Below are 23319 nucleotides of genomic sequence, written 5' to 3'. Positions count from 1 at the left end.
TTATGTTAAAATAGAAAGAATTGTGAATATTGGAAGGTGAAATACTGAAACACCCATATTATAGCTTCATGTGATTAGAGTAAATTAAAAAAACGTGACTACTGAGACAAAATAAGTGAAAAGGATCATAGAATGTCAAGGACTCGAAAGTTAATAATGAAATATAATTAGAAAAGTTTTATTCGTCAATGAAAAGCAAAGAAAACCGAGTGCAGTATAAAATACTTTATTTGTTGAAATGCAGAAGCAAAGTAGAACTTCATCATTTGTACACTTTAGTAATAAAAATACTTTAAATATTTTACAAATCTTCATCCTAAAGAGGCGAGGCTGTTAGTTCATTTGAATATCTTTTTTTAATTTAAACGAATCATTTAAAATGATCATTGAACGTCTTTCAAAGTTTCTCTTCAACATCTTTGAAGATGAGAATGCTCCTCAAACCCGAACCTCTCCTTTTTCTTGTTGCCATCTTCATCGTCTTCATCAGCTTCTTGTTAGCGTGCTGCGGCTAATAATTAGCTTCATCACTCAAATCACAGATTGTTATCTTCAGTTTTCTCTTTAGAGGACGTAAACAAACTGTGTGTGTGTGTGTGTGCTGCAGTTGCGACATTGTTGCATGCATTACCAGCTGAGCATGCCTGCAGCTTTGCAGCGTAGCCACAGTGATGCGTTGTTCTTGTGAAGCTGCAGCGTTGTCCTGGCGATGTGAAGCTGCAGCGTTGCCATGGCGATGTGAAGCTGCAGCGTTGCCATGGCCATGTGTTGTGCTTGTGAAGTTGCAGCGTTGCCATGGCCATGAGAAGTTGCAGCGTGATTGGCTCTGCAGGATGTGTCTCTCTCAGAGGGAAATGTCCGAGGAGACATGCAGCTGCTGTCCTGCCTTCCACTTGGCGCTGCGGCGGCCGGCGTCCGTCCGTCTGTACGGCTGATTCCTCAAATCTGACGAAGAGCAGAGCGTGTAAACTGTAAGACTTTAATCCTGAAGGTCACATCACGTGTGTGTGTGTGTGTGTGTGTGTGTGTGTGTGTGTGTGTGTGTGTGTGTGTGTGTGTGTGTGTGTGTGTGTGTGTGTGTGTGTGTGTGTGTGTGTGTGTGTGTGTGTGTGTGTGTGTGTGTGTGTGTGAGAGAAAGATGTCACCTCGTCGCTGAAGACGGAGTCACAGAGCAGACGAGAGGAGCGTTTGGCAGAACGAGCCGTGAAGGGAACGGACTTAAGAGCTGAAGACGGGAAGAGAGGAGGGACGGAGAGGAAGAAGAAAAGAGGGGGAAAGTTCAAAAGAACAGAACGTTTAAAAGAAGAGACAAAGTTTAAAAGAGACGAGAGAAAAGCTGCAGCAGAGAAAACAGGACGGAACTTTAGGAACACAAATATGAGATTATTGACTTTAAATCAAACCAATGAACCTGTGGACCTGTGAGGATGTTGGTTGTTGTTGTTGTGTACCTGTGATGATGTTGGTTGTTGTTGTGTTGTTGTTTACCTGTGAGGATGTCTTCGATGGCTCCATCCTTGCCCTCCCTCACCAGAGGAGTCACCTGCCTCTTCTTCAGCTCTGCGATCAGATCCACATGAGGGAGTCTGGACGTCACAGGAACCTGGAACCACAAATCCAGCATGAGTTTGTGTGTGTGTGCGTGTGTGCGTGCGTGCGTGCGTGCGTGCGTGCGTGCGTGCGTGCGTGCGTGCGTGCGTGCGTGCGTGCGTGCGTGCGTGCGTGCGTGCGTGCGTGCGTGCGTGCGTGCGTGTTTTGATGCTTTTAGCCTTGTGTTTTTCCACCATAACTGTTGTTAACCAAAGCAGTGAGAAGGCAGAGTGGTTGAGATGATGGTCGATGGATCTCTGAGTGGGGGTGAGGGGGTCACCTTGTTGCCCCCCCCTTCTGGTTTCGGGGGCGCCGGCGGGGCGTCACAGTTCAGGACGAGCTGCTTCTTCCTCTGCTGGTTTTCCAGCTGAGCTTGCTGTCGGAGCAGAAGCAGCGATGTCAGCGCCCAGATGGGAGGGTTCCTCCCTGCTCTCACCTGAACAGCTTTCCTCACCTGGTAGGCTTTGATGAACCGGACAAACACGGGGAAAAACATGGAGGGCGGCGTCGCCTTGGAGTTCTCTCCGAAGTATTCCACAGCCGAGTCGTACACGTCCTGAAACACACGACACAGAGCCGTGTTGGTTTCCGTTACAGAGCAAACTGCTGGACTGTGGGAATCCTCTCCCCTGCTCCCAGTGTCACACAGCTGGAAACATCCTCATCTTCCTGCTAACACGTATCTGATTGTGACCCGGTTCGGGCGTCAGCGTCGCTGAGCCCTTCAGCGTCATGGCGGAGACTTTTCTTAAAGATGCAGATTGTTCTTCCCTAGAGGGGGAGCAGAGCAGGACTGGACTCGGATTCCATATCTATATGCACAAACTGTGCCGTCAGAACCGACCTGCGCCGTCTTCCCGTCGGCCGTCACAGAGTCCAGCAGCTCGCCGTTGCTGCTGAGGAACTTGAGCAGCACCGGGTTCTCCTGGTCCACCGAGAACTCCCTCCTAGTCACCTCCATGCCTCGTTCTAGAGCTCGCACATCCTGCAGGACGCTGTCCAGAGACACTGAGGAAAGAGAGAGAGACAGGGAGGGAGGGAGGGCGGCGCCGGTTAACGCTGCAGAGACGACCTGATGAGGAGCTTCGATTCCAGCGGCGGCGTCTCACCCAGCGCCGCTTTGTCCAGGAAGTGCAGCTCGCCGTGGAAGCTCTGCAGCTCCGGGTATTTCTCCTGGATGATGCCGACGATGAAGTGCAGCAGTGTCTGTCGCCTGTCGGTGGATTTGGTGTCCAACAGCTTGAAGGAAACGGCGGGAAGGAGAATAAAAAGGCCAGAAGGTCGTGTGCAGACAGAGTGGCGGCGGTCGGAAACCGGATTGTCGACTCACCAGATCTAAACTCTGCAGGCGGAAGCCGTACGCCGCTCCACGCTTACTGCTGTTCATGTAGTTCCCAAACGCCAGGATGATCTTGAACATCACAGACTGAGTTAAAGCTGCTGCACAGGAAGCACCAGGCTCTGACGTGCAACAAGTCACGACGTCTGGACATGAACATTCACCTCCAGGATCTTCTTCAGCTTGCCGGACGACTTGATGGACATTGAAGCGGCGATGATGGAGTTCAGTTGCTGAAAGAAACAACGCTAACGTCACTTTCTGACAACTGAATGTCGAATTGATCTCTGGTGTTTCGTTGCTGCTTCTCTTCGTATCGGAGGCCCCGTGAAGCCTCGGCGCGTTGGGCCAGCCTGGTCTTGGTCCTGGAGCGCCGGTGTCGACTCACCGGCTGGATCAGCTGCACGCTCTCGGGGAAGTTTCCCATGAAGGTGAGCGTGCTGATGCGCTGCGCGAGCCGCGGGATCTTGCCGAAGCGCACCATGAAGCGGTCCTCCTCGCTGAGCTCGTCCAGCGGCCGGCCGTCGCACTCGTACGACTGGATGAGCTTCATCTCGTAGTCGCTGGGGATGAAGCGCTCCAGCAGCTCCAGGAAGTCCAGGCTCAGAGCGTTCTGGTTGTACCTGCAGGGCGGAGGGGAAGTTACACACCGGGTGACCCTACGGGGGCGACGGCCCCGCCGCGGCTCCTCACGTACGTCTCGATGGCGCAGCAGATGTCGGACGCCGCCACGCCCTCCTTGCGCAGCGTGATGGCCAGGTTCTTGGCTCGGTTGGGCTCCAGCAGGGACACCTTGCTGGGCGTCTTGTGAGCCAGCTTCATCTTCAGGGTGCCCGGCTCCACCGAGCTGCTCTGCGCCTTGGTCTTGAACTGCTCCTCAAACGTCGACATGTTCAGCTCCTGATCACAGATCAATCACATTATTGATCGTGTGACACGAGGAGTAACGAAGATTATTCTTCTAATATAATTGAAATACAGAGACTCCAATGATAGAAACTCATTGTGACAGGAGGAAAAAACCAGTAATGAATCTATTATATATCTTATATTGCCTCTATCTTAGTTTTTATTACGGAATCAGTTTATTAGTTACACAGCAGCTGTCCTGACCTCTGACCTCTTCAGTTTTCTACTTTTCTAAACTTTCTCTTCTCTCTAACCACTAAAATAAATGACAGATTATAATCTGATGGGTTTATGTAGCCCAGTGAAAAACAATAATAAATAAAATCAGTAATTAATAGATAACTAGACGGTTAAAAGTGTGAAAAAACATAATAATCCTCGTTACCAAATAGTGATAAAGTTGTTTCGTCATGTTTACAGTTAATTTAAATACCCCCAAATGAATCTAACCCCAGTTAATCTGAGTTACTCTCCTATGATGCTGGTAAAGCTCAGGCTGTTCTACTCACTCAGCGGATGAACGGCTACATTTATTTATCCAACCGACTCACAGCTCCTACTGCTGGAGTGACGGAGTACAGTGCAGTGGACGTAGTTTGTTTCAGTGATTCGAACCTCTAAGACGCGCTCGTCGTCCAGCTCGGTGAAAACGGTTCCCGCCACCTGGTTGGACCTCAGCGCCTGCCAGTTGAAGAGCGGCATGCGGTACTTGGTTTGAATCGGCTTCTTCCTCTTACAACCTGCGGGACGGAAGGTTTGGTCGTGTTGGCAGATCAGAACCAGGTGAAGATCTGAATAAAGAGGGGGTCTTCTTCTTCTTCTTCTTCTCACTGAGCTCAACCAACCAGAACTGAACCTGCTCAGTTTTGTGGTTAAATAGAACAAAGGAAACCAGATTGAACCTGATCCAGTTACAGTCACACCATGTAAACACTTCCAGCCGGAGCTTCAGTCTGTGTTCTGAGCTGAAACTGTGGAAACAGAAGTTAACGTGTATGGTGTGCATGTAGACTTCAACAGGTTATCATCTCGTCCTGATCAGACTCCCGGCAAGAAGAAGTTTTCTGTGCTGCAAAGCATTATGGGAAGGAGAAGGCTGAAGGAGATGATATTTGCTACCAGACAGTTTTTGTCCCTGACGTATTAAATTTAAACTGATAGACTCACTCAAGCTCCCGCTGGGGTGAGTAGCGTCGCCCCCTGTAGGCAGCAGAGGAGGTGCAGCCGCTGGTGGAGGAGGGGGTGGAGGAGGAGGTGGAGGCGGAGCTACAGCTGGTGGGGGTGGCGGAGGCGGAGCCTGTATCGTCTCTGACTCCGTGGAGGTCGGAGCAGGTTGAGGGTCGGTACCCGGAGCAGGTTGAGGGTCGGTACCTGGAGCAGGCTGAGGGTCAGTACCTGGAGCAGGTTGAGGGTCGGTACCTGGAGCAGGCTGAGGGTCAGTACCTGGAGCAGGTTGAGGGTCGGTACACGGAGCAGGTTGAGGGTCGGTACCTGGAGCAGGCTCATTTTCACCTGTCGGAGGAACGACAGTTCAGGATGAGAACTGCTGCTCAGTTTGACTTCACTTGTTCAGAATATAAACTTCTGTTTTATTGTCTTCATGGTGTCAGTTTCTGATTCTGAAGAAAAACAAAACCAATGGGACCATCAGACTGTCTCCTCTCCTCCATAACGCTGAATCATCTGTCGGCTGTATGAGCATTAGCAGCATGATGTCTGGAATCATCTGAGCATCAGCAGTGTGGCGGTCTGACCTGTCTGTGCGACCAGCTGGACGTCCAGGTGACCGGAGGACGAACGCTCCAGGCGGACGCGGCCCTGCTCCACCAGGGCGTGAACTTTGACCTCCAGCTCCCTCAGAGCCTGGTGGGCGTGCTCCCGGTCTCTCTCTCTCTCCCGCTGCCTCTCGTCGTGAAGCTCTCTCTCTCGTTCTCGCTGTTGCAGCAGCGTCACCTGACCGCTGGACTCCCGGAGACTCTCCTGAAACACACAACCTGCAGAATCAGACCCGCATCTGTCAACCTCTGGTTGCTTGGTTTGAAAAAAGAGCAGTTTTCCATCCGTCCTTCACTGGTTTCCCTCCGTTGTCACCAGGAAGATGAGCGTGTTGCAGCGAACCTTCAGCAGCTCCACTTCTTTGATGCTTTGAATGAGCTTCTTCTCCAGATCAGACACTTTGTCCTCGGCCTCCCGCTCGCTGTCCTGCAGTCTGCAGCTCAGCTGAGGACAAACACCAGAGGACAAACCTCATCTGTCAACCTCATGTTCTGCTTCAGATCCATCCATCCATCCATCCATCCATCCATCCATCCATCCATCCATCCATCCATCCATCCATCCATTCATCCATCCATCCATCCATCCATCAGGGCTTTATATATCTTAACATCGATCGTTTCTTTGGTTTTTATCTCAGAACCTCGTGGAAATCAGTAGATAACAATCTTGTCTCATGTTGGTCTTTGTTGGATCCCGATAAGGCCAGCAGGTGATATTCTTGTTATTTTTTGGAGGATTATTGACACTTCTCGATGAACGTTTGATGTTTTGTTGGTTTTTGTTAGAGCCTGTTGTGTGTTATTGTGTTTTTGTTTGTTTGCTTGACCTCCTGGTTGTTTCCTTTAATCATGAAAAGCTGGAGTCTCTTGCAGCTCGCCAAACTCTGACGAGGCTTTAGTGTATTTAAGTTGGTTTCAATCTGACTGGAGGCAGAAAGACCTCCAACTGTCCAACTGTCTTCAGGAGGTCAGACTGCAGACCTGCTGCCGTCGTCCTGAGAGGACTTGAACCCTGCTTGTGGTTTAACCCGGTAGTGTGCAGGTCACCTGAGCGTTGAGCTCCTGCAGCTCCTCCAGGTGCTCCAGCAGAGCGTTTTTGGTCTCTGCGTCCTCCAGCAAAGCTCCAACGTCGAACACGTTGTCCAGGTAGGCCTGGATCTGCACCAGCAGCCGGTCGCTCTCCGTGAACTTTAACCTCTGCTGAGTGAGACGAGGGACGATCAATAATCATGTGCAGGCTGTGATCAGGGGTGGATATGAAGCTCGGGGTCAAAGGTCAAAGGTCAGACTCGCCTCCAGGTACTGGTCCAGGCCCAGCTGAGTGAACTCAAACTGCAGGTGGACCCTGAAGTTCATGTTCTCCACCGAGTGCACCACGATGTTGATGAACTGCATGCACGCCACCTGGTGGACGCATCATATCATTGCATCAGTTTCAGAGGAAAAATTAAAGTCACGATTATTGAAACATCCTGTTGTAACTGACTGGACGTGAGTTTAATAGCAGCACAGGTAGATCGATTAATGTGTAATAACAACTTTACTAACGCCTTGACATATTTTGAATGAAGTCGGGAATCATTTAGTGAAAGAACAACAAACTGTGTGAATGTGAAGCGGAATTTGACATTAAATTAGTAAACTGATCAAAGTGTCCCACAAATATCTGGTTTCAGCCAGTGGTTGAGTGAATAAATCAGTTATTACGTTAGTTATTAAATCAGTCTGGTCATTTTGGAAAAGCTGCAGGAATGAGGACGTTACAAACTGTTTCACCATGAAGTCGATGTTGTTGTCTTCAAGATGAAAAAACTCCATCAGCTTCTCGAATCGGCTTTTCTCTCCACAAACCTGGAAAAACACATAAAGACGATCAATTTACAGTCTGTCTGCAGCCTGCCTGGACACTAGGGGGCAGTGTTCGCTAACTCATTACAGGCGGTCTGCAGACGCCTCAGTTTCTTTAACATCAGCATCTCAACAGACATGTAATCTGATTATACAGTTGAAGAAAGACCATCAGGCTTCATTTTGTGTAGAATCACACACACATACACGCACACACACACACACACACACAGTGTTAACACACTGTGTGTGTGTGTGAACTGGAGCTGCAGTGTGATCGTGGCCTCCGCAGACTCTCCTCTGACTCGTTTTACTCACTCATGTCTCCTAAATAATGCAGCAGACCGACCCGACGACAGACACACACACACACACACACACACACACACACGCACACACACACACACACACACACACACACACACACACACACCCACCAGGCTGAAGCTGATTAAAGATGATGAAATATTTAGCAGTTTAATTTTTTTCGTCATATAAATTTGATACACTTTAATAAAACAGTCTGATGTTTACGGACATTTTTCAATGTGTTTCCTATGAAAGGATTAATAAGCTCCACCTGCAGGAGGTCGTTTTTAAAGTGACAGCAGCAGCAGCAGCAGCATGTGTCTGAAAAAGTTGGGACGGTTTGCACCTGTTTGCTGCAGTGTAGGATCTCCTCTCATGACCTTTCACCTCCTTTTCATTCTCCTCTCATGACCTGAGACGGACGGATGTTAGAACAGGGAATGTTGGGAGGTTCTGGAGTCCATGATCAGGAGGATAGGCTGACGATTAATCTCTTTGAGATTTGAAAGATGTTGTGTGGATTGAACGTTGGTGGAAAACCTCCCATTGATCTTCAGTGCTGATCCTGATCAGATCCAGAGGAAAACCACTAATGTAACCTCATACATCAGAGTTAATAGGAATAATGTGGATGCTCCGTCTCTCCTTTAATCTGCTGGACTTCTATCGTCTTTACATCTGGATTCACCAGAACAGCTGGAGGTATTGATTAGATTAGATTATTAGATTAGGTTTATTATGCTGCTTCACAATATTAGAATCAGTTTGATTCAGAGAAAACAGTCTTGTTTTCATGATGCTGCTTTAACTTTCCTTCGAGGACTGAACTAATGAAGGGATGAAGTGATGAAGTAATGAACTGATGAAGTGATGAAATGATGAAGTAATTAAGTAATGAACTAATGAAGTGATGAAATTATGAAATTATGAAGTGATGAAAATATGAATTGATGAACAGATGAATTGATGAACAGATGAATTGATGAACAGATAAATTGATGAACAGATGAATTGATGAACAGATGAATTGATGAAGAGATGAATTGATGAACAGATGAATTGATGAACAGATAAATTGATGAACAGATGAATTGATGAACAGATGAATTGATGAACAGATAAATTGATGAACAGAAGTGTTGCTGAGTCTGCAGTGATGTTCAGGAGAGAGAATCGGTTTTAAAGACTTTCAGCCTTCTTCCTCTGATCGACTTGTTTCCTGCTTCTGTGAAGATTTAGATGTAGATGTAGAATTAGAATTACGTTTAGATTTAGATTTAGGTTTAGATTTAGATATTGTGGAACGACGTTCTGATTTCCTGAAACTGTTTTTCAGTCGATTGTCGAACCTCAAGTCCTCCTGACATCCAGTGATGCTGCTGACCTGCTGAGAATCACGTTAACTGGTTGAAAATGCTTCTCAACTCATCTTTCCAGCTTTTCCTCCTTCTACTGAACCTTCCTGAACTTTGTCAAATACCTTTGTTCCTTCATTTCTATTCTTCCGCTTCATCGTCTGGAATGTGTTTAGAACTAAATCAGTGTTAATGAGATGTGGAGGTTCAGATCATCGTCTCTTGTTAGTCAGTGAAGCTCTAATCCTCCTGGTCCAGTAAACCTGATGGAGCCGCTCGATTGTTAAACTCAGTTAATTGAAGCTTTTGTTTTAACTGCAGCTCGTTGTGGGGCAGCTTCTCACCGCCCGCCCCCGGGGTATTAACAGCCTCTCTGAGTTCACGTTCATGCCCCGGAGGTATTAATAGCCCCTCTGAGTTCAGGTTCATGCCCCGGAAGTATTAATAGCCCCTCTGACCGCGGGGTTGCGACAGGTGCTACTTCCTGCTTTCAAAGACAAGAGGAGGCCAAGGAGAGGTCAGAGGTCAGAGGTCAGACTCTGCTCCACGAGTGCTTGACATATTTCTGCCTCTTTACTGCGTTTGGTTTGGTGTTGGAGGAGCTGACAGAGGAACTGGTGGAAGAGCTGATGGAGGAGCTGGTGGAGCAACTGATGGACGAGGGCACCTGGTTCAGCAGGAAGGAGCTGGAACAGCAGGCCTGAGGGTTTCCACTGACGGTGCAGTTCCTCCTTTAATCCTCAGACGTCTGAAGACAAGAAGCTTCAGATCCTTCAGGTCCCGAAGCTCTAAACATCAGAACTGTTTGTTCTACACATCCCACAAAGTCCTGATGAACTGAGGTCTGGAGAACTCCACGTCTGTTGGTCTGTTTCTTGAAAGTGTCACCTGGTGCTCCGTCAGTACATGAAGGTTTACTATGGTAACAACACATCATCAGCAGGTCAAACTAACCCGCCTCTTAAAGGGCTCATATTATCCAGCTTTTCAACAAGTTGGTCCAAAAACTTTATTGCTCTTCTTTGATTTTCCACCATTTGAATATTGGATGATAGGAGCTACATTCAGAATCTGCTGTGTCTGTGTGAGCTGGACTGGCTCCGCCCACACATGCCCATCTTTGGAAGAGGAGGAAGTACTTCCTCTTGTGGTGCCATGTGCCAGAGCAGAGTTGCCTAATTGTGGGAGGACTCAAAGGGAGGGCCTACCTTGATTAGGATTGGCTAAACCCCCGATGACACAATACAGGGTTTTACATCTGATTGGCTCGTTCGAGCAACACACTTTTTATTAGTGTTGGAAAACCTTTAGAAAGTGAAGTTTGCATAATATGACCCTTTTAACTAACCAATCTCTTAACCAATCCGTGTCATTATGGTGAAGAACTTCTGAAGTTCTGACACTTTACCAAGAGTTGTTGACTGGCTGTTGGTTGCCATGGCGACGCTTCTCACCTCTTTGAAATTGTCGAAGGCGGACAGGATGATGTCATGACCTCCTCTAACCAAACACACGGCCGCCAGCAGCTCCAGAACCAGAGCTTTTGTCCTGGAGGGGCGGAGCCACACATTAGCACGTGTGTGTGTGTGTGTGTGTGTGTGTGTGTGTGTGTGTGTGTGTGTGTGTGTGTGTGTGTGTGTGTGTGTGTGTGTTAGTGTTACCTGGGGTTCCTGTTGTTCAGGCTGAGTGTGATCTCGTTGACGCAGCACGGATGTTTCATTACTTGGTTAAAGCCCGACTGCAGAAACCAACAGAAAGAGGACATGCACAGGGAGAACATGGAGATCAAGCCCAGGGAGAACATGGAGAACATGCACGCACAGGGAGAACATGGAGAACATGAAGAAGCCTCCTACCCACATTCATCACTGGTTCTTCTACCAACATTATTTAGACAGCAGATTCTCTCTCAGGACCAAATGATCCAAAAACCTGAGTTATTTCATTTCTTTAAACTTCTTAATCCTTTAATGAAACGTATCGACCTTCAACAGTTAATATGAAAACAGACTCAGCAGACTGACGAGAATCCGCGGCGACGTCTCGACCTGAAGTACCTGGTAGTTCATGATGGCACGTAAACACATGATGCAGAGATGGACGTCGTCTTTCTGGCTCACGCCACGGGACGTCCTCATGACCTTCCTGTTTGGAGACACACAGTACCAACACTGCTGATGAACTAATTAAAATGAGAGGGTTAAAGATTAAAGATGTCTGAACTAGATGTGGTGGAACATTTCAAGTCTTCAAGTACTGAAATATTCTGTTTATAATATTGTAGTTTTTAATGAGTGTAATGCAAAGTAATGTTTGCGTACTTCTCCTCACCAAAGCTCCTGAATGGTTTACAATAAAAATAACAAAAAACTGACCGATAATCAAACTAGTGCTTTATTTGGATTATTAAGATTTCATTCACATTCGGTGCCAGCATGAACTTCACTGCAGGAGTTTAGTTTGTTTGAACTTCACCGGGAAAAGGAGTAGAAGCACTGAGTGTAGTAGTGAATCATTAATCCACGTTTCAGTTTAAATACCAGCCTGACAAAGCAGTGTGATATCAGTCCAAGTGCCAGTCTGCTCCACTCACATTTCTCACATTCTCACTGCGTCTGAACAAAGCGGCGAAGTCGCCGCAAGCAGAATGAAGATCGGACTGATTAGACCCACGGTTAGGAGACATTAAAAGCACATGGAATTGAACAGCTCTGCTTTTAGATCCAGTTAACGGGACGCAGACGCAGAGTAACTTTGCTGAAGATGTTTCCTGGTTTCAAAGTGTTAAAGTCAGTTACTCTGACTCTCCGGTTCCGCCTGCGCCGGCCTTCGAGCGTCGTCCTCGCTGCTGCCAAAGACTCTGAAGTCCAGTATTTCAAATCCTTTCAACTTAACTTGTACATTTGGGTGTGAACTATATATCGTCAGATCTATGCACCTAAAAAACATTCTATAAAACATCCGTCAACTATAATTCATCCGGGATGTCGACATTCATCCCCGTAAACATGGGAAGAGATTGAACAAATTGTAATTACTCCTTGGAGAAATCAGGAATCAGGAATCAACCCAACATCATGTAGAAAACTGAAACATACCAAGAAAAGATAGCTGGAGAAATGTATGCTCTCCCACTGGGCTGAGAGATTTTTATGAATTATTATCTTTTACATAATTATGAGTTGAATTCAAATAAGAAACATTTTCTTTATCAACGCATGGATCTAAAAACAAGAGAATGTAAAGAAAAGGGGATTTTGACAAAAACTGAAAACTTTTAAGCCTGTTTTTTTTTTAAATTATTTGTAATTTCCTTTTATTCACCATGTAAACTGATACGGTACCTTGAAATATTAAAATATCTCATAAGAGCCGATGTATTTCAGAAGAACCTGTTTGGTTGAAATGACTAAACCTTCCTCTGATCTTGTGTTTTGACCTCTGATCCGACTCATCCTACAGACTCGTCCTACCTGACTGGGACCATGAAGGCTTTGGCCTGGTCTGACCGTCCGACCGTCCTACCGTCCTGCCGTCCTGCTGTCCTACCTGAGCATTAAGGGTTTGGCCTGGTTCTACCCTCCTACCTGACTGTGAAGGCTTTGGCCTGGTCCTACCGACCTTACCTGACTGTGAAGGCCTTGCTGGCCTTGGAGGCACTGTGAGTCGGAGAGCTGCTGGCACTTCTGCTCAGATCTTCCACAGACTTGTCCATGGTTTTGGCCCGGTCCGTGGGCAGGGAGCCATTGTCCAAAGTGTCCACGTCGTACCTGTGAGTCACAGGTGGCGTGAACGAGCCGTCCTGACCTCCGGGTAGATTTTGTTTGTTTCACAGAGGACAAAAGATGTGCAGTGCGACCTTCAATGTCTCAGGTAGGAAATGCATTGACCTCTGGAGGCGATACCTACGTGATGGCACTGTGGGCCACAGACAGATAGTCCACCAGAACATCCAAACCCTGGTTCTCCTCGTTCAGGAACTCCTGAGCCCACCTGGAGGTAGAAACAGACCAAGACTCAGCTCTAGTGTGAAAGCTGACAGAGATTCTACTGGAAAGAGGTGAAGCATGAAGACAACAAAACTTAAAGGAGGACAAAGGACAATTAAACGACTGAATTGAAAAATACAAAACAGTTTGAATGCTCAAAGACAAAAAACCAGCAAACATTCAAGAAACAACTGATTTAAAAAAGAAACTGTTTTAAAGACATAGAGAGACTCTACAAGCATGAATCACAACATATGACCACAAAACCACCGAAAAGAGATCAAATACAAAAACGGAGCGACAGAGAAGAACTGCACTATGTCTTGGAGCCTGTGATGACAGAGTCTGTCCCTGGAACTGCAGGACTCACCCGATGTGGTTGGTCCGGAGGGAAATCTCCAGCTCTCTGAGGACCTGAGTGGACTCCTGCACTCGTCTTTTAAACTGAGGAAACACAGTTATTGAATGGATCATCAATACCATTCATTCTTTAACTAATGATAATTTATTTTCAACTGATTTAAATTTTCAAATATTTAACAGATCAATAACTGCATGAGGTTTACACATCATAAATAGACCTCATCAACAAGATTACAGATAAAGACCATAGTGGAAAAAAACTTGTGATTCAAATCCCAGCCGGCTTTTTCAGATTCTTTGCAGGGTTCAGTCTGCTGGATTAAGTGGATTATGCTGATTAGTAACAGTGAGAAGGCAGTTGCGCTTGTTTGCCAGTTGGAGCTGGAATGAAGGACGAATGAAACCCTTCAGTCCCTGGCTGAGAGAAACGTTCTGTTATGATGATGAAACATGAAGTGATGAAGCTGTTTGCGGTCTCTGGTGTGTTAGTGAGCTGCTTCGACCTTCCTGCCGACTCCTCCGTGGTCCAGGTGACATCTCAGCTTCTCCAGGTACGCACTAGGTGGATTCTTCACCTGAAAACGCTCCTGCAGCAACACAGAAACACATTCATGTCTGATTGTGGAGCATTAGCAGCATTAGCATTAGCATTAGCTTTGGCATTAGCTGATGCAGCAGACCATGGCGGAGCTCTGCTGAGTCACTCGCAGTTTGTTCATAAAATTTCTGAATCTGAGGTTTTTCAAAAAACGTCACTAATCCATATGAACCTCAAAGGAGAACTTTTTGTGACGGACTCGTGTAAATGTTGGTCAACTTGTGGGATCTGGGCCAGAACTGGGCCTTCAGCGGTCGATGGTCTGATGGTCGATGAGGATAGAATTCGAGGTGTGTGGGAGGATGTAGACCCCCCTCGTCCCGGTTTAAGGGTTGCCCGCTCCTGATCTTGATGACATAAACCGGGATGAGGGGGCCTACATCCCCCCACACACCAGGGATTCCATCCTCCAGAGACCACTGGATGGCGGGGTGGGGGGGGGGTCTGTCAGGCCGGTCACCTGATAAAGACTGACACGTCATCACACGTCAGATGACGCTCTGAGGAAGGCTGCAGATGTAGTTGAAACATGTCAGCAAGGTAAAAAAATTTTTTGCCTGCATTCACCTGTTAAAAAAGAATCCATAACATATATATTTAGAACAATAAGATGAACACAATTCAACTGTTTCAGGTCTCATCATGAAGGTTTCAGGTCTCGTCATGACTGTTTCAGGTCATGTTGATACTGTTTCAGGTCGCGTTATGACTGTTTCAGGTCATGTTGATACTGTTTCAGGTCGCGTTATGACTGTTTCAGGTCACGTTGAGACTGTTTTAGGTCTCAATATGGGATTTAAGTCTCAGTAAATAAAGTAGTAGAACGTTCCAGGAAGCAAAGGTCTGTTCATTTAAATTAACTTTGAAAAATTACCCATCAGGCTTTTCTCAGATTGTTTGAGCTCTAATTGTACTGGTTGGACAGATGGGTCAGACTGGGTCATATTGTGGTTCTGGTTCAGATTCAGATTCTAGTTCTGATGAACTGATCTGGAGTTAGTCGGCTACCTGGTCACAGATGAGGTCCCACTTCTTCTCGTTGTCGTACTGGCTGAGGATCTTCACCTTGTCCGGCGGGAGGTTCATCGTGTTCTTCAAAGACAAACACACAATAGAAGAGACGGATTAACTCTAAACTCATACTCACTGGATTAACTCTAAACTCATATGATTAACGCTAACCTTACTGGATTAATTGAACTCACTGGATTAACTCTAAACTCAGTGGATTCAGTGAACTCACTGGATTAACTTTAAACTCATATGATTAATGCTAACCTTGCTGGATTAACTGAACTCACTGGATTAACTCTAAACTCACTGGATTAACTGAAGTCACTGGATTAACTCTAAACTCGCTGGATTAACTCTAAACTCGCTGGATTAACTCTAAACTCATATGATTAACTCGAAATTCACTGGATTAACTCTAAACTCACTGGATTAACTGAACTCACTGGATTAACTCTAAACTCAGTGGATTAACTCTAAACTCATATGATTAACTATAAACTCACTGGATTAACTGAAGTCACTGGATTAACTCTAAACTCGCTGGATTAACTCTAAACTCAAATGATTAACTCTAAACTCGCTGGATTAACTATAAACTCATATGATTAACTCTAAATTCACTGGATTAACTCTAAACTCACTGGATTAAGTGAACGCTGGGATGTATACTTAGGAGTATAGGACTTTAATGAGTTTATGATTTATCAATTCAGTGTTTTATCTTTACTTAATGTTTGTATTAAAGGGATGCTGTGCAGTATCTGCATTGCTCATCATCCTCCAAGACAAAGAGGCCTCAGGGTGTGGAGTGATGTCAAGGTCCTGCTGATTGGCATCAAGTCTGTGCAGTGGGTTAAGTATCTGCCACTGATTATAGTCCTCCAGGTTGCCGAAAACCTCAGAGCTTCCAGGGGCCACCTGGTGAGAACCCTGTGTGGAGTGATGGTTGGTGAGATAAATCCTGGAGGCGCCGTTCACACACTCGTCCAGTTCTAACTGACCCTGAGCTGCTGGACGGGAGGCGAGCGACACTCTGCTACTGAGTCTCAGCCCAACACTGCTCGTATCTCATCGTTCCTGCTCGTACCTTATTGGTTCCTGCGTGTTTGCTGTCGTTTGTTTCTTAGTTACTGAAACTGTAACAAGGAGTCGGTGGCTGTGACTCGTCCTCCTGGGAAACGACGTCCTGCCTTGACCTCCCGTGACCTCACGGGTCAGACGATTATCAGAACCAGACCAGTTAACAGAACCAAACCAGTTAACCGAACCAAACCGGTTAACAGAACCAGGGATTAAAGTGAAGATGTGAACTCCTTTGAACGGAGGCGTCGGATCAGCAGGTTGTGGCGGAGGCGTTAACAGGAAGAAAACATCGACAGCAGATCATCACTTGATCCGACAGCTGGTCCTGATAGAAACGTCTTGATCCTGCTGAAGCCACATGTCGCTTTAAGAATAACGTCGAGAGTGTTTATTGATTTAAAACATCATAGATTAAAAACAATTTCCTGTTTTTCTCCTGGATTGACGATACTGCTTCTTCTTCTACTGCGTCGGTGCGTCAGCCTGTCGAACGACTGCGGAGAACGCAGCCAGGAGGTGTGCTGATGCTGTTTTGCTTTGTTGTTGTTGTTGTTTTTTTTTTAAACTGTTTTTGCTGATTCTGGTAACGTCACAGTTGTAATCACGCCTGAAGATATTTCAGCTGTAAAAACGATGACGCTGTTCGTGATCTTTCAGAATCATTCGTACGAATCACTGGAACATGTTTCCAGTGAACTGCAGCCGTGCTCCGGTGTTCTGTGTTTTTACAAATACTTCCTGTCCAACACAAAGTTTCATCACTCAGTTTCATGGAGGGCAGCTCATCCTGTTGTCCACCAGGAGGCAGCACTCCTGAGCTACATTGGATCTGTATTGGAACGGTATTAGTATCAGTATCAGTATCAGATCTGTGGTTCCATCTGGTTCCACTTCCAGTTTGTGTTCAGTGTTTTGTTTTCCAGCTTCCCTCCAGTCTGAAGTTTTGATTTGTGAGTCTTTGCGGTTGGGACTCGCTCAGCAAAGACATGCAGTGGAGACCAAGACTTTCAACAAAGATGAGCTCGAATGAAGAGCAGCCGCCATCTGCTGACTCCGAATGTTTGTAGTAACTTAAATGAAGACGTTCATCAGTCGGCTGGTAGACATCATGGCGTTGATGGAAAGTTTCCCGCTGCGTTAGTCTGAGCCGATCGCCAGCAGCAGCATAGCGTCGGTGTGTGAATGTGACCAGAACAGGAGGGGCGCTGCGTGATGAGCGTGACACTCTGGAAAACAGGGCAGTGGATCAATGAACCTGATAAATCTGACCTGATGAATTAAGCTGCGGGTCAATAAGTGCTGGTTCAATGTGACTGAGAGAAAAACAACCTCAGCGTTTCCTGGGACACTTCCCAGAAGAGCTGGGAGACAACACGGGCAGTAAACAAAGACGAGACGTGAGGACAAACATCCGGAGCTGCTCACATGCAGGATTTAATATTTAATAGAGTTTAGGTTTAATTCAGATTAAATCAGATAACGATGGTCTTCAATGGTACAGTATGTTGATGATCAGGACCGATTGATCCAGCTGAGAGGAGAGTGATGGCTCTCTTTTTGTATCTTGGACTGTGTCTGTCCAAAAAGACCTTCTCTGAACCAGATTTCTTTGTCAGAACCTTTTTCTGTTTATATTACATAAACTCCATTTATTCCTCTTTTATTGGCAGCTAATTCTCGGAGCTGATGGAGCTGACGGAGCTGACGGTGCTGACGGAGCGCTCCACTGCACGACTGCTGAAAGAGTGATTATTGCCATAAACGGGACAAACCTGAGAGTGCTGACATGAGGACAGTGCTGCTGCCTGGTGGACCGGCCTGAATGCTAATGCCCTGGAATCAAACGTGATGAGATGAACTGCTGGTGTCTCTCTGAGGAATCGATCCAGCGGGTGCTTGTTGCTCTCCGCAGCCTCTGTGACAGTCAAACACTGTAAACCAGCTCCACTCTCATTTACACGTCTGCTGGCTGGCGGCTTCGAGTCCTTCCAGGACAGTGTGATGCTCCTGAAGACGCATGAAGTGTGAAGCATGTGTCACACTCTCCATGGCAACCTGCAGCGAGCTGCTGCAGCATCTCGAGGCTTCTGACTCCTTCTGACTGTGACTGAAGAAGAAGAAGAAGAAGAAGAAGAAGAAGAAGAAGAATCGTACTTTATGAATCCCCTGGGGGAAATTGACCCGTCGGTAGGCAGCCACATAGCACAGGTCCGAGGGTCAGCGACCCCCAGTGCAGGTTTTCTGTACCCGAAGGAAACCCATGCGCACATGGGGAGAACACACAAACTCCACACAGAAAGGCCCTGGGCTGTATTTGAACCCACGACCTTCTCGCTGTGAAAGCCGGGAGAAAACAAGCTGCAGGAAGACGAAGGCTGGTGATTCTCTGTAGCCGCAGAGTTGAGTGACGCTGATGAATCCTGATGAATCCTGAAATGTGTCGACTGTTCCCAAAGGCAGGATCAATGGATTCATCATGTGCACACAGCCTGAATCATCGCTGTGCCCTGCTTCTTCTGCAGCCGGGGAAATTCACTTTACACCAATAATGTTTGTTCATTTCACTGAACCGCATCACAAACATTACGAACCACAGACTTCTGGCAATAACAGCAATGTCCCCAGCCTGCTTTTCCTTTGTAATCCCACATGATTTCACTGATTACAGTGAGGACGTCCAGCCGGTACGCCAGAAGCTCCTGACGTACACAGAACGACGCTCTGCCACGTCTTAAGTTCCTGCAACACCAATTTTAGTTAAACTACATACAAATACTGCAAAGAGCTGCACATGAAGGAAAACACAAATGTTGGGATCTCACAAGACCATAGAAACGTTGGTTCATCTCTGATGAAAGTCTTCATTTGTCACGATAGAAGGTCATGACAGGCGGAGTCTGATTCAGGAATTTGCCTGAGCGTCTCACTGCAAGGGGGTCCTGCAGACACTGACTGCCCTCATGTTCTCAGCCCGTCGCGGATTGGTTGGGCCCCCCCAGGATTTGACACCTTGGAATGACCCCACCTTATCAAAGGCCTCAACTCCTCAACTCCTCTTCTGACCGACCACGAGGGTCAGAGCTTCCCCCGGAACCGGAGACCAGCACCCAGCGTCTGATCTCCTCGTGCAGGGAAGAATCCAACCAGTTTCTCCAGGAAGAGACCTGGAAAACGACACCTCACAGAACCTCTTTGTGCTTTTTCCTCAACAAGCAGGGACAAGCCACCACAGACCCGAGCGACCAGCTCCTCTGGTCTGGACAAGGGAACAACCAGGACGCTGCAAAGACTCTCCAGAACCACCAGCTTCAGCTTCGTGTTCTTCCCAGCCTGCAGAACGCAGCCAAGAACCTCCATTCTGAATGGAGTTTATTGTGATCCGCCATCTTGTTTTGCAGTTCCATCCCAGGTCACACACACACACACACACACACACACACACACACACACACACACACACACACACACACACACACACACACACACACACACACACACACACACACACACACACACACACACACACACACACACACACACACACACACACACACCAAGCTGTATATAGGTAGTTAGAATCTGTCTTTTATTTGTGCACAAAGGTGAATGAAATGTCGACCTCTTCTGTGTCACGAACTCCAAACTTCTTCAAGTTTTAAATTCAGGTCATTGTAATTAATTTAACTATTAAGTCAAATTCCTAATTAATTGTTTAGTATATCTTATATATAACTGAACTGGCTATCATTTCCTGTTACATAGGTGGTGCTCCCGAGGTATCTGATACAGATCAGATCAAATTTTCAATAAGATAATTAATAACTATCCTTGATAATTTTTAATCATTAAATAGACAAACTGCCAAAACCCAACATGATTGGTACCCCGAGTGCAGACTGCACTACATTAATGGTACCACTTGATCCTTATGAGGTAAGAAGTCCCTACACCAACATGAAGGAAAACACCAACATGAAGGAAAACTCAGTCCAAAAGACTGCTCCACTAATCCTAAATAATCTAAGCAGCATACTTGTTGGGTAAAGCAAAGGCCTGCAGCTTTAAGCTGCTTCATTTGTGACTGAAAAGGTGGAAAACATTCCTGCAGAGTCTCAACCAGCGCACGGAGAGAAATCTCAATTATTCAAATACAGTTTGGACAGTTCATACCACTAAAACAAAAGAGAAGATCAAAATGAGAAAGGGAAAGTAAAACAAGTTAAACTAATCCTTCAAATAGAATATTCTGATGAGCTTACCCTATAATGAATTTAGTCAATAAAGAAGAATAAGACAAAAAAAGTACAGTAAAATAAATCAAAACATTGGATACAAAAAGAGATGGATCGAATAAAACAAATCCAAATAATGTAAATAATTTACAATAAAAATGTCAATAAAGACATAAAGTCTAATATAATGAAAATCACTCAAATAAATTTGAATATTTTAAGAAAGTAATAAAAACAAAAAATAAAGTTATCCTGAGTACTGAGACAATAAAAATAAACTTCCCCTTCATACATTGTAAAAGTTACTTTTTGTCCAAAATCCTGAAATTTGTCTTTTTTGAAAAGCTTCTATCAACTCCAGTGTCGTTCTCCAAGTCAATAATAAATAAAAAACTATCAGTGGGTTTTTTCAATGCAAATTGAAATCCTGTGTTCAGACTGAAGGATGCAAATCAAACTGACTGAAAGGAAAAGCTATTCTTTCTCTGTAAATAACAATAAACAAATCCACAGCTTCACGTTTCCACCCACTGCTGCCTGGCGGGTGGAAATATTCAAAGTGTTATGTAAAACAAGGTGCTGAGCTCAGATTTGGACGTGACTGAAGCTTTTCTTCTTCCTTTCAGCCGCTTTCAGCTCTCGCGTTGTGCCTCTGCTGCTTTCACATCTCCCCTGCCTCTGCAGACCAAAACATTACAACAGGAACAAAAGCCGCTCGCAGACAATGAGAACAACAAATCACATGTGAACACAGTAAACTGTGACGCTCTCTGAGCCTCTCTGCACAAACAACGCCAGCTTCTTCGGCTGCTCTGCAGGCTTTCTCCTCGTAACGCAGGAGATCGGTTTTGCCTACTCAGCAGAAGAAGTGAGGGGGCGATGTGACGCCGTGACAACAAGAGAGAGTTACTGCAAACTGCTGCAGAGCAGAGCAACGCTGCTCCGCCTGTTTTCTGGGCTTTTCTCACACTGATGAGACTAAATTGTAATGCAGAACCAAACCAAGCTGCAGCCGCGCATCTTCCTCCTCTAACATCCAGATGATAGAGCATCTTCCTCCTCTAACATCCAGATTAGAGATCATTTTCTTCTAACATCCAGATTAGAGCATTTTACTCCGCTAACATCCAGATTACAGAGCATCTTCCTTCTCTAACATCCAGATTATAGAGCATCTTCTTCCCATAGCATATAGATTATAGAGCATCGTCCTCCACTAGCGTCCCGACTATAGAGCATCTTCCTCCGCTAACATCCAGATTATAGAGCATTTTCCTCCTCTAACATCCAGACTATAGAGCATCCCCCTCCTCTAACATCCAAATTACAGAGCATCTTCCTCCTCTAACATCCAGACTATAGAGCATCTTCCTCCTCTAACATCCAGATTAGAGATCATTTTCTTCTAACATCCAGATTAGAGCATTTTACTCCACTAACATCCAGATTACAGAGCATCTTCCTTCTCTAACATCCAGATTATAGAGCATCGCCCTCCACTAGCATCCCGACTATAGAGCATCGCCCTCCTCTAACATCCAAATTACAGAGCATCTTCCTCCTCTAACATCCAGATTACAGAGCATCTTCCTCCTCTAACATCCAGACTATAGAGCATCTTCCTCCTCTAACATCCAGACTATAGAGCATCTTCCTCCTCTAACATCCAGACTATAGAGCATCTTCCTCCTCTAAGTATTTCAATAAGTGCTCTATGGAGGAATAACCTGACACAAGTTTGTTACACTGAGGAGGAGCGATAACGCTGAGGAATGACGGAGGAATGTAGTTAATAGCAGCGCGAGCCGTCTGACCACATGTTGAACATTTTTCTCTCCCCGTTGTGTCCCGTGGTTGTTTTGTTCGTCGCCCTGCAGCCATGAGTTCATCCTCTCATCACTCATGAGTTCATCCTCTCATCACTCATGGGTTCATCCTCTCGTCAGTCATGGGTTCATCCTCTCATCACTCATGGGTTCATCCTCTCATCACTCATGGGTTTATCCTCTCTCAGTCATGGTGAAGAGGAAAGAGGCCAGGTTTACAACAACAGAGCTTAGACCTGAAAACACAAGTTTTCTGAAACTCATCACATTAGTCCTCGGTCGTGTGTCCACTAGAATATCCGTCTTCTGCCATTGTTAATGTTTAGAGCGGATTGTTCTCTGCCGCCTGTGTGTGGTTTCATTACAAAAACAAACATCAGCACTAGTAGACCAGAATGATAACTACATCGTTTTCAGTGTTTCTGCTGTTGCAGTGGAAACGAACATCGTTTTCAAAACGTTGCCATGTCTATATGGTCCTGGACCTCCTGGTCCTGGACCTCCTGGTCCTGGACCTTGAACCGGCCTAAAGCTGCAGTAAACCTCCTATAAAGACCCTGTTCTGTCTCCTCGGAGGCGTTTTGTACCTGGTACAATGATAAGCTGGTCCTGGGGACGTTTCAACATAGTCCACATTCTTCTGCTTCTCTCTGCTGTTTACTATGTAGTGTGTGTGTGTGTGTGTGTGTGTGTGTGTGTGTGTGTGTGTGTGTGTGTGTGTGTGTGTGTGTGTGTGTGTGTGTGTGTGTGTGTGTGTGTGTGTGTGTGTGTGTTTTTCTCACCAGCACGGCACTGAAGCGCTCCTCCAGCTCGTCGTGGGGGGGCAGGGGCAGTTTGACCCCTGTGGTTGGTTTCTGGTTCCCGGCGGCGCCGTCCTTCGCCTGCGACACCTCGACGCTCCCGGCAGCGTTGCCCATGGCGACAGAGTTCAATCAAAAAACACAAACTTCCCTCTGTGACTGCAGAAAAACAGCAGCCTGGTTGTTCGGGCTGTTTGAAGTCAAGTTCTCTGTGACCCGTGACCTTCCATCGTCTCCACCGCCCCGAGGTGTCCAGTCACGTCCAAGTCGCATTCGTCGCTCGTCA

At 46.2% G+C, this 23319-nt stretch overlaps 1 protein-coding gene across 1 annotated transcript; it reads right to left on the bottom strand.

Moving 5' to 3' along the window:
* Positions 1-211: 211 nt before the first annotated feature.
* On the bottom strand, positions 212-23319 carry fmnl1b (formin-like 1b). The gene is made up of 27 exons (XM_080484788.1): positions 23016-23319; positions 15087-15170; positions 13984-14067; positions 13488-13561; positions 13038-13121; positions 12755-12898; positions 11186-11273; positions 10790-10866; positions 10583-10676; positions 7393-7467; positions 6910-7020; positions 6664-6813; positions 5957-6058; positions 5593-5818; positions 5006-5350; positions 4454-4578; positions 3627-3829; positions 3318-3552; positions 3094-3162; positions 2921-3001; positions 2700-2829; positions 2435-2598; positions 2045-2146; positions 1871-1966; positions 1489-1603; positions 1146-1225; positions 212-945 (listed from the first exon to the last, which is right to left on the bottom strand). Exons 1-27 carry the CDS (start codon positions 23148-23150, stop codon positions 940-942), a joined length of 3279 nt encoding a protein of 1092 aa, XP_080340914.1. The 5' UTR covers positions 23151-23319; the 3' UTR covers positions 212-939.

The sequence above is a fragment of the Lipophrys pholis genome, assembly GCF_963383615.2.
Source record: "Lipophrys pholis genome assembly, chromosome: 1".
NCBI classification, from domain to species: domain Eukaryota; kingdom Metazoa; phylum Chordata; class Actinopteri; order Blenniiformes; family Blenniidae; genus Lipophrys; species Lipophrys pholis.
The sequence above is the reverse complement of the archived record's forward strand: the minus strand, read 5'-3'. Positions and strand labels throughout refer to the sequence as shown.

Excerpts from the sequence above, each read along its gene's own strand:
- fmnl1b (XM_080484788.1), bottom strand. The coding sequence starts at position 23,150 with ATGGGCAACGCTGCCGGGAGCGTCGAGGTGTCGCAGGCGAAGGACGGC. Across the intron at positions 11,274-12,754 it reads AGCAAGGCCTTCACAGTCAG|GAAGGTCATGAGGACGTCCC; the intron begins GTAAGGTCGGTA and ends GTCTCCAAACAG. Across the intron at positions 2,830-2,920 it reads GCCTGCAGAGTTTAGATCTG|CTGTTGGACACCAAATCCAC; the intron begins GTGAGTCGACAA and ends GTTTCCTTCAAG.